The following is an 11,647-nucleotide window of genomic DNA, read 5'->3' on the forward strand; positions in this document are numbered from 1 at the left end:
CCGAGGAACCCGTGTATGAAGGAAGATTCATATTACTAGGTTACGTGGTTAACCACTTGCTGTTGTGGATTGTTCTGCGATCTGTCCTCGTGGCGTTTCTTTTCTTTTTGAAGGGTGTATTCTACTAGTTCTGACACCGTTGGCTCACTGCTGAGCTGCATATGCATTTTATCTGGAAGGTCTTGGTTGGCTAACATAAATAAGTAGGACGGACACTGCCGCATAAAAGGCAAGCTGTTCTCTACGAGAGGATGCAACTTGCAGCACGTCACACTTGGAGTCAACTGGTACGCAGCTGACTATGTGGCGGGATACTCAAACTTTGGTTTCTATCTGGGCATGCTTATCATCAATTATTGTCCAGCCAAGTGAATACATACCGTAAGTAGGTACTGAACATGGCAACGGCACGGGCATCCCATGTTCCTGGGTACATCAAGGTGAGGTGTCTTACATAAGACGTTAGGTCCAGATTGGGGAAGCACCCGGAATATCTTCGGCCCCGTGTCGCAAGCAGTGCAGCTCATCGACGGAACCCAGCCTGTGCACCACCTCCAAACCTGGTCCGCCCCTATTCGGGCGCGGAATGACGGAATCGGCCAGGAATCCGGGCTTCTGACTGGACGACGCATTCCAGACTACTGACAGACTCCTCTCGAAATTTTTAGGGACCCTGTCGCAGCAACCCGCGGTCGCAGATGCTGTAGGATGACACTGAAGCAGCAAGGTACATGGGGGAAGTACCGCGCAGCACCGCACCTTCATCGTACCTGCCAGCTTGCACTTGCACTTGCACCTTCAGTCCGTCCATTAGACTTTCGTCCGTCCACCAAAACACCTTGACGCCCTAATTCTTCCTCCTACCTACCAAACCGTCAAGTTCAGCATGGAGTTTGTCCTTGTGTATTCTATCTAGACTTCTGTTTCTCTTGTACATGTACGTGGCCTCTCTTTCATGCCTCTATCTCGATTCCTTCCATCCCCTCCCACTTGTCGCGTCGTGCGACGCCAAACCCCCGGTGCCGTGCCGCGCATTTTTCTGGTGTGTCCAGTGCTGACAATCTCGACATAGCTGTTCCTCCAGCCTTTGAACTCGCCGCATCGCAAACTCGCATGACTCGAATCTAATTAGACCTCCATCATGACTGTTGAGACCGCGAACGCCTCGTGGCATCCGGCTTTCATGCCAAATGTTGCCAGTGGCGACGTATCCGCTGATGCCGCACCACCCTCAACCGCAAATCACGACACATCACCTCGGCCCGCTGCTGCCGAAAACCACCTCTCCGATGATACCGACCGTAGCCACGAATCACAGCAAACATTCTCTTTCGAGGACAAGCCTGCGGGAGGAAGCACTTCCTGGCTGGGCGCGGATGCTACTCAGGACGAATCTGACGATTGGCCCAACTTTGGTCAACCGGATACTCTCCCAGTCGAATCGAAGGAGAATAGTGAAGAAGCTCCAGCTACAACGGAGGTCCCAACTGAAGCTTCAGCTTGGCAACCCGGACCGATCCCTGTCACCCAGGAGGCCGCGACGCAACAGGATGTCCCCGCCGATGATGCCAAACCCGCCGGTCCCACGTTAGGTCACACCAGTAACGACTCCTTTACCCGAACGGTTGCCCACGAAGTTAATTGGGACGACGACCACGAGGAATGGACGCTTTCTCGAAGGGACACCGATCCGTTCAAGTTCATGCCGCCCAATGACAGAACAAACTCTTTTCCGCCGGTGCCGCCTGTCGGAGCTTCCACCTCCGCTCCTGGAGAGGAGCACCCTTTACCGTCAAATCAAGCTGAGGATCTGATGCACGAGATCGAGAACACACCGGACCATTATGACGCGGCTGGCGACGAGCAAACAAACAATGCTGCTTCTGCACTCGATTCAGGTTTTGGGAATGACACCGAGGATAATCAGCAGTACGTCGGTCGTGATGAAACCTTTACCGAAGAGGAGGGTCTCGGCTCGCGATACGAAGAGGGCGTTCCTTTGATTTCTCAAGTGGATACCAATGGCGATGCGCCACAGGCCGGGCAATCATTCACAGAGTTTGGCGACGACGAAGCCGCCGATGATGACTTCTTCAGCAAGGTTCAAGACACAAACGATGACGATTTCCCCGACTTTAGCGGCAAGCAACCCCTTGAACGCAAATCCACCATGCAAGTACTGGGTGCCCTGGACGACTCTACGCTTTCAAGAAAAGACACGTTGGACGACATGTTGGAAGAGGACGAGGATGAGGAAGCGTGGCAGGCCACCCAGCCGACGGAGACGTCAACCAGTACTGCACCGGAGCCCACACAAACCGAGACTACACAGCCCGAAGATGCTGAAGCCAAGCCCACGGAAGACTTGGCCGCGAAATGGGAGCAAGCCTTCGCAGGTGATGACGAGGATGACTTCTTACTCGACGATACGCTTGACGCGTCTGGCGAAAGCAAGTCTGTTGACCCCTCGGCGTTTTTCGGCAGCGACGACGAAGGCTTCCTCGAGGATGATGACGAGCAGCAGGCTGCCCCTGCTGCTCCGGCCGCTAACCAGGCGCAAACATCTGGCACCCAGGGACGCTACACACCTCAAACACCTGCCGCTGCTCCTCAAAGGAGTAGCTCTAATCCTTACGCTCCTGCACAGCCGGCATTGTCTGCTTATCAACCTCAGGCGGCTGCCTCGCCATTCATCCCAGCACCTTATGCCGTCCAGCGTACCCAGTCAGCCGCTCCTTATGCGGCGGAACAGCAGCTGAGACCCGAACCTTCCAAAGCCCAAAGCTTTGCTGCCCAGTCCAAGGGCGGCTACACATCGCCGTATGATCTGCCCATGCAGGTGGTTGTTCCTAAGAAACGGGCGAGCACTTCTCAAGCTCCGAGAAGTCCTGCGACGGGACCGGCCCCGGGCCCCCCTCCCAGGAGCTCAAGCATGCACGCGTCCACTCCTCCGCCCCCGAGAGCCGCTTCTTCCAGCGTCTCTCCGCCAGCCTCAAGTCATTCCGGCCAGCCTCCAGCGGGTGGGAAGCCTGCGCCGGTGCTGCGGAACAAGGACAGCTTTTTCGAAGATTTGCCAATGACTTCAAAGCCTAGATCTGCCTCTAGGCAAAGTCAGAGGGTTTCTTCACCAGCACAAACAGCTCCGCCTCCACCCCTTGGACCCCCAGCACAGACTCGGCTTGCACCATCACCGCTGTCGCCGCCGATGCTATCGCCCGATACCACTGACATGTCTTCTCGTTCTGCCTCTGGAGGTATCCCGAACCTCGTCTTGGGAGAGCGCCCGAACCCTTACGCGCCACAGCCAGCGCAACAGGCTCCCAGCATTCCCAACAATGCTCGATACTCTCCTGCACCTCCGGCAGTCCCCGCAGCCAATGGTCGCCCATCGTCTGCCAGCAGGTACTCTCCTGCGCCAACTGGCGCTAGGCCACCAGTGCCTTCTTTCCACTCAGCGTCTCCTACTGTGCTGCCACACTTGCCTAGAACGTCAAGTCCCTTGGCTCATTTTGAGGTTTCGCGTGAAGCTCCGAATACCAATGGAGACCACCTGGCCGATCGCAGGTCGAGTTATAGCCTCGAACCAAGAATCACAAGGGTTCCGTCACTCCCGGTCACCCGTGAGGTTGAAGAAGAGGACGACTCCAGACCTTCCCACTTGAGCCAACCCGGAGGCGGCATTCCTCCTGAGTCTAGGTATAGCCCGGCACCGCCCGCGGCAGCTAGACAGACGCCGCCGCCGCCCGCCTCGCAGGGACCTCCGATGCATTCGGCTCTGTCACCCCCGAAGAGGTCCAACTCCAACTACATGCCCCAGGCCGGATCGCATGAGTCGCCGCCGGACAACAGATTTGTTCCGCCACCACGATCTCACACGCAATCCCCAGGCTCTTCTCATGGGAGACCGAACTCTCAACCCGTTGCGCGTCCATCTTCCGTCCACAGCCCCACGTCTCCAAGGGCAACCAGATCGTTCCCGCAACCGCATGCGCCTGTCACCCGTCCGCGTGGACCTTCACAGAGTTTGAACATGGTCGCGCCGACGGATGGTCGTGAGCTTGATACCTTGCAGAGATGGAAGGGTGCTCCTATCATCTCTTGGGGTGTTGGTGGAACGATGGTTACCTCCTTCCCGAAGAATGTGCCTCGGTATGGTATCGGCCAGACGGCACCAATGATCATCCGCAGCCCCGGAGCGGTCCATGTCAAGCACATCAAGGATATTCAGCCTCTCGAGGAGAGATTTGCCAAGTTCCCGGGCCCTCTCAAAGGCAAATCAAAGAAGAAGGAGACAGTTACTTGGCTGACAGCTGGCATTGAATCGTTGGAGCGAGAGTTGCCGGACATCTCGTTCCAAACACAGCTGTCTCACGAACATAAGCGCGCGGTCGAAAGGGTGTTGCTTTGGAAGATTCTACGGGTGTTCGTCGAATTCGACGGTACTCTGGAAGGTGCTCCGGCGGTCGACAAGGCCGTACGAGATGTGCTTGCCCCCAGCCTCACTGTGGAGGAGGGCGAGCCCACACCCGGCTACGGTGCTGTTGTCAGCGCTGAAGCGCTCCAGGAATCGTCTGTCACTCAGATGAAGGCGGATGCGGTCGACGCGTCCACGATGGATCACATTCGCAAGCACCTTCTGGTCGGCGAGCGCGAGAAGGCCGTGTGGGCCGCAGTTGACAAGCGCCTCTGGGGTCACGCCATGTTAATATCCAACACTGTCTCCCCGGACCTGTATAAGCAGGTTGCGCAGGAATTCGTGCGCAAGGAGGTCAACTATCCCGGCCACAACAACGAGTCTGTTGCGGCGCTTTATAAGGTGCTGTCTGGCAATTTCGACGACTGCGTTGACGAGCTCGTTCCCGTGCATGCCCGGGCTGGGTTCCAATTGATGAATACCACTTCTGCCGCCGGCCCAGCCAAAGACGCAACGGAGGGGCTCGACAAATGGCGAGAGACCCTGGGATTGGTTCTGAGCAACAGGAGTACTGACGACGTCCGTGCATTGAACGCACTTGGCAATCTTCTGTCATCATACGGGCGCGCTGAGGCAGCGCACATTTGCTTCCTCTTCGGTAGGAAGGCAACCATTTTCGGAGGCCTGGATGACGGTACCTCAAACTTCGTCCTTGTTGGCGCCGATCATAAGACTCAGGGTGACCAGTTTGCCAAGGAGACCGAGGCGTTGCTGCTGAGTGAGGTCTACGAGTTTGGTTTATCGCTCTCTGGCACCTCACCTTTGTCGGCTGGCGTGCCACACTTGGCGGCCTACAAATTGCAGCACGCCATGACGCTGGCCGAGTATGGTCTGCGAGACAAGGCACTGCAATACTGCGAGGCCATTGCCGGGTTGATCACTGCTCAGACAAAGAGATCTCCCTACTACCACCCCATCTTGGAGACCGCAGTAGAGAACCTGAGGGCGAGACTCAAGCAGGCTCCTAAGGAAGAGTCTTCATCTTGGATTTCTAAGCCCAGTATGAACAAGGTCTCAGACTCAGTTTGGAGCCGTTTCAACAAGTTTGTCGCGGGTGATGAGAACGAAAACGCCGCAGCCGGTGGCTCCGCCGAGGGTGCTGAATCCGGACCGTTTGCTCGGATTGCGGGTGGCACGCCGACCATCAGCCGATCCCCCTCAGTGTCCAACTTCGAACCGCTGTATCAAGGTGCAACTCCAGGTTTCCAAGTCGGGTCCCCACCTTCAGCAGTCCCTATTCCCGCTACGAGGGCAGCATCTCGATATGCGCCAACTTCCGGAACGCCCGCTCTGTCCAGCTCTTACGAGCCTGGCTCCGGATACAGCCCTGCTCCTGCTTCGGTTGGACGTTCGTCAAATGAGCTGTCCCGTAGCCCCTATGAGCCGAACGCCGGATACATGCCCGCACCGGCATCTGTTGGCCGTTCATCGAACGAATTCTCGCGCAGTCCCTACGAAGCCGGTTCCTACATGCCTGCGCCCGCCTCGGCAGGTCGCCCTTCCAATGAGCTTTCTCGCAGCCCCTACGAGCCCCGAACTTCTATGGACTCGCAGCCCGGCAACGCAAACGGGGGCTACATGCCGCAGAGTCTCTCCGGCCCGTCCCTCGGATACACGCCCCCGACCTCTGCTCCGGCTCAGCCAGGAGCTGCACCGGTCTCCCCTCTGCAGCCGCCCGCTAACTCGCCGTATGAGCCTTATGGTGTTAGCCAGCCGTCCACGATCCCCTCGGTGGAGGTCGAGACGCAAACTGGCACCCAGGAGTCGAATGACTTGTCTGGTTCCGGCTACCAGCCACCTTCTTACGGATACGAGCCCCCATCGCTGGTCCCCAACGACGAGCCTCAGTCGCAAGGTCAAGATAGCACTGGCTCGGATGGTTACCAGCCTCCATCGTTCCAACCGTATGGCTACGAACCGCCCTCATACAACCCTGAGCCTGAGGCGGATGAAGAGTCCGAGGAGCCCAAGCGAAAGCCAAAGAGTTTCATGGATGACGATGATGATGATATCCCTGGTCTCAAGGCACTTAGGTCAACATCCGAGGAGAAGAGCAAGGCGGAGAAGGATAAGGAGAACGAGGAAATGTTCAAGAAGGCAGCTGAAGAAGATGGTAAGTTGGATAGTAATGAGGGTAATGAGTTTCTGCTGACATTATATCCAGCCAAGCGAGCAGCAGCCGCGCAGCAGCAGAAGAAGGGATGGGGCTTCAGCAGCTGGTTCGGCGGCAAGAAGGAAGCAATTCCTGATGCCGCACAGCCCAACAAGCCTATTAAAGCCAAGCTGGGTGAAGCCAACAACTTTGTGTATGATCCCGAGCTGAAGCGCTGGGTGAACAAGGCTGCAGGCGCAGACCAAGCGCAGGCCAAGACGGCGACACCGCCGCCACCGAAGGCCGGCCCTCGGTCTATGACGGGAACACCTCCCCCTCGTATTATGACTCCGCCCATGGGCCGAGCAAGCGCGCCTCCCGGTGGTCCACCAGTTCCAGATCTTGCGAAGACGCCCTCTATTGAGAGTCTTGGTGGTGGCCCGCCGGGACCTCGTCCGCCTGCAATGACGCGCTCGGTGTCGAACACAAGTGCGGCTGGAGGCCCTCTCAGTGGTCCTCCAAGCCGGCCCGCGACGAGCATGAGTAATGCTAGTAGCATTGACGACTTGCTCAGTGCCGCTGGCCCACGTAAACCCGGAGCCAAGAAGGCCAAGAAGGGTGGCCGTTACGTCGATGTTATGGCGAAGTAAGATGTTGTATAGGATTCACGATTTTCAGATTCACGATCGAAGAAAGCGCATGTGCCATGAACGGGTGATGCATGTTGTAACATAGACTTTCCAGTAACGGCATTGTAATAGTTGATTGGGCTTATTGCTCCGCGTATGTAGCGGTCAAATGCCCCTGTTTTTTGCTATGGTATGGGCGTTGGTCGAGAGAGGCCTCCTTTAGACAGACGACACGCAATATAGAGTCCGTCACGAATGCTGGCCTGAGCTTGAGTTGGTGTCCCTGTTCATTACCACAGTAACTTGTAGAATGGCGTTGTGAAGTGTTGAACACGAGTGAGTAGAAAACCGCGCAGCTCAGCCCCCCAATGACAGGCTTGGCAATGGATTGGGGACGCGGGGTAGTCTCGGCGCCAACTTGGACGATCAAGGAAGTTTTCCGGCGGTGAGTACTTGTAGCTGAGACGGAGAACGTTGTCCGTAGAACAACAACAGATCTTGGTATCAATAATACTACGTATGACAAGAGATTCTCGTGGGGGTACGCGTTGCGTCGTGAACGCCCTGGGCAGGGTTGGTAGTCTTTTAAAGTTGTATACCCACACGCATTGCTTGCAAAGCACGATCTTGATCTCAGTCTTCGTCCCCGGAAAGATCAAGAGAGTGTGACTAGAATGGCTTTCCCAACCAACACGGCGGATGCCGATGAGCATGCTATTTCAGCCAAAGCCCGTGTTGACAATATGGCTGAGCCGTACAGGGAAGCGAGTCAGAGCTCTGGACAGATGAGTTCGTTCGGTCTGACGGAGGACGAGCTTGCTCTTGAGAAGAAGCTCCGATGGAAGATCGACCTCATGATCATGCCGCTTATTGTGTGGACGTACCTGATGAACTATATTGACCGGTCAGTGGACCCGATATACTCTAGGGCGTTAGCTGACTTTTGGCAGGAACAACTACGCCGCAGCTCGTCTCCAAGGACTGGAGGCGGATCTGAATCTCACCGACACGCAGTGTAAGGGCTTCCATGAGCTCGTTTTGTTAATGCAGCTTACACGTCGTAACAGACCAGATTGGGCTTTCGGTGCTCTTCATCACCTATGTAAGTGCGGGCCCTTTCCCACGGACTTTATAATGACGGAATTGTGTCTCTAGGTCCTGGCCCAAGTTCCTTCCAACATGATGCTTAACCACATTGGAAAACCGGCGTACTACCTGGGCTTTTTTACCATTGCTTGGGGCCTCGTCTCGGCCCTCACAGCCTTAGTCCAAAACTTCGCCGGCATCATCGCCTGCAGATTGGTCCTGGGTCTCGTTGGTTAGTGCGAACCCTCACGCCTCGCTCACACCGGCTGACATTGAGAAAAGAAGCACCATTCTTCCCAGGGGTTAGTATCATCAGCTCCCCACCTCACGCCACCTACTCACACAGGCACAAGGTCATATTCTACCTCTCAAAGTGGTACACCAAAAAAGAACTTTCCCTCCGCATGGCTCTCTTCTACAACGGCTCCCTTATAGCCGGTGCCTTTGGCAATCTCATCGCCGCGGGGATCCTCAGAGGCCTCGACAAGGCGCACGGCATCTCCGCCTGGCGCTGGCTCTACATCCTCGAGGGCGTCGTCACCGTCGCGACAGGCATCCTCATCTGCCTCGTTCTCCCCGACTTCCCCGAGTCCTGGCGCGCGCTCTCCCCGGAGCTGAGGCGCGTGGCGACCAAGCGGCTGGCGGTCGACGCGGCCGAGTCGGACGTCGACAAGACCCGCGGGCCGCGGGCGCAGCTTGAGGGTTTCAAGATGGCGTTGAGAGACCCCAAGGTGTGGATTCTCACCGTCGCGTACCACGCCTTCGTCGGCGCGGGCGGGTTCCAGAACTTCTTCCCCAGTCTGACCCGGACGCTGGGTTTTGACGATACCGTCTCGCTGCTGCTTGTGGCGCCGCCGTACGTCTTTATGGCGTTTTACTGTGCCTTCCACTCGTGGTTGTCGGATCGGGTGCAGAACCGGTTCTGGTTCTTCATGTGTAAGTTGCGCCAGCTTTTCGTCGAGGTCTTTACACGTTGGGGAAGTTGAGTTACTGATCAAACGGCCGATGGTTTAGATCCTATCCCAATCGTGATTGCGGGCTGCGTCATCTTCATGACGACAACGGCCTTTGGGCCGCGGTACTTCTCGCTGTTCCTGCTCAACTTCGTCTTCACCATGAACGGCACGACGTACGCCTGGATGTCGACGTGCGTGCCCCGCCCGCCGGCGAAGCGCGCTGCGGCGCTGGGGTTCATGAACGCCGTCGGGAACGCGGCGTCCATCTGGACCTCGTACACGTATTTTGATGCGCAGGGGGATAGGTACCCTGTTGCGTTGGGTATTGTCATTGCGCTGCTGGGGGTGTCTGCGGTTGGTGCTGTGTGGCAGCGGTGGATTCTGGTGCGTGAGAATAAGCGGTTGGACAGGCTTGAGAATGAGGATGTGGTGGCGGGGGATAAGGAGATGCAGAGGTTGGGAGAGACGGCACATGTGGAGGGTGTTGATGTTGGTACGGCGACGCAGAGGCAGAAGGGGTTCCGATACTTTATATGAGCTGTGGGAGGGAAGGGCTTGAGGTTCGTTGATGAAAAGCCGATGCTGAATGGACCTCGAGGCAACAGCTCCCCCACAGGATAGCATAGATTCGGTTTCCGGGCAAGTAGAGGAGATGAATTGCCGTACATACCGTAGACTGAATAAGGAATTTGACTGACTCGTCTACCTATCAAAAGCATAGTACCTTCACGAAGTCTGGCATTGGCTGGTTGTAAGTAAGCATTCAGGAATCATCACCTTTGATCAGCACCCCCTAGCAAAGGTACCATACAACCACTGTAAGTTTATAAACGTGGTACTCCGTCAGTATACTGTCTCTATAGTCACAACTTAATTCTGAAGGAAATGCTCTTCTGTTTTAGAAACAACGGAGCGATAGAGATAGCGAGGGTCATAAATAAACAAGGCTTAGTTTGCAAGTTGAATTGACATCCTCAAGATTCAACTCGAGCTAACAGTTGTTGAGTGTACTATGCCGCCCTACATAAGGTGTCGTTACCGGGAAGATCCATTGAAGACAAGGGGTCTTGCTTGCTGCAGCGCACCGACCAGTGCTGTAATTAGTTTGCAGTCTAGCTCGCACCAGAACGACTCGACAAAAGTTTTCTCTCATACAAATTCTTTCGATTTCACCCAACTCACTGCTCTTCTTTTCTGTTCTTCAGAACACCTGTTTCTGGGAGCGGGTTCATCTAACCTGTGTTTATGAACCAGGTGACATATCAGCGAAGAATCTGTCATGTTTCAGCAAAAGGTCAATTCACAACCAAGCAACTACAAAGGTAAGGTATGTTTCCGGAACCACTTTCTGCGGTATGACAACCGCCGAATCCTGCTACCATTTTGAGTTTAGTCATGCAGTAACCCCTCAGCATAAGCCGGGTGTTTCCGTCACCCGTCATTATGGGACCTTTGCGGCTTGTCATCAGCGGGATGCAGGCCTCACTGCTCGGCATAGTCAGCCACGGTGTCAGCATTCATAAACGATGCCTTGGGTGGTTTTGTCACAGCGAGAATGGTGTAGGGGTAACATAGCGGCTTCCCATGCCGCTGCTCCGGGTTCGAGTCCCGGTTCTCGCACACTTTTTTGTACTTTTTTGTAGTTTCAGTAGTTCCAGAGCTCGACTTGCGACATCGATGGCTTTCAAGTGCTCATCAACACATCGTGAGATGTTTGTCTCGGAAGTTTGATCAATTCTACACACAGACCACTTGTTCTCGTCTACAGAACAACCTCAGCACTGCACAGCTGGCAGCGACTGGCTGTGTATATTTTCAATCATAATGAGTGAACTGCACCGGGAGCAAACATGAAGACCACTACATGGGAGGATCATCATTTGCTACGTCTCTTCTCATGGAAAGGATGTCGCATCTCGAAACGACCATGCCGACCCTTGTACTACGGACCTCCGACACGTCCATCACGTCGAGCACGATGAATCTCAACCGACTCCCGCGCGCCTGTTCGTCATCCAGATTTGACTTTGTGATAATGCTATCTTGTTGCTTTGTCTCGCAACTTAGTTTCCGTCCAGGCGAACGAGCTGCAAGGCCTCGCTAGGCCGGCAGACCCGGAAGCTTCCAATCATCCCAACTTTCAGAAGGCTATGTCATGCAACGCAGCCATACTGCCAATGACTTCTCGATGAGTACACTGCCTTATTGAGACACTTGGTGAGCGAGACGCGGAACCTTAGGGCTTAGCTATCGTATTCATCCGTAACACGAGCCAAACCTAGCAACTCGAGCAAATGCTGTCCATCGTGTTGTACTGCGGATGTCGAGATGTACGCAATCTCCATTGGCCTGGTCTTTCTCCACAAACCGAGCTCAGTGTGGTACATGGAAAGACTGAACTAGAGCATGT

The 11,647-nt window shown here is 55.3% G+C and overlaps 2 protein-coding genes across 2 annotated transcripts; both read left to right on the plus strand.

Moving 5' to 3' along the window:
* Positions 1-1,141: 1,141 nt before the first annotated feature.
* Positions 1,142-7,216, plus strand: sec16 (COPII coat assembly protein sec16; the record flags this gene model as incomplete). Its single annotated transcript, XM_032033978.1, has 2 exons — positions 1,142-6,587; positions 6,639-7,216. 2 exons carry the CDS (start codon positions 1,142-1,144, stop codon positions 7,214-7,216), a joined length of 6,024 nt encoding a protein of 2,007 aa, XP_031887004.1.
* A 653-nt stretch (positions 7,217-7,869) lies between these two features.
* Positions 7,870-9,774, plus strand: CGGC5_v003485 (putative transporter; the record flags this gene model as incomplete). The annotated part of the gene is made up of 7 exons (XM_032033977.2): positions 7,870-8,099; positions 8,146-8,210; positions 8,263-8,297; positions 8,351-8,513; positions 8,564-8,583; positions 8,635-9,217; positions 9,296-9,774. 7 exons carry the CDS (start codon positions 7,870-7,872, stop codon positions 9,772-9,774), a joined length of 1,575 nt encoding a protein of 524 aa, XP_031887005.2.
* Positions 9,775-11,647: the final 1,873 nt, after the last annotated feature.

This window comes from Colletotrichum fructicola (genome assembly GCF_000319635.2).
Source record: "Colletotrichum fructicola Nara gc5 chromosome Unknown KSG_Nara_v1_contig02, whole genome shotgun sequence".
NCBI classification, from domain to species: domain Eukaryota; kingdom Fungi; phylum Ascomycota; class Sordariomycetes; order Glomerellales; family Glomerellaceae; genus Colletotrichum; species Colletotrichum fructicola.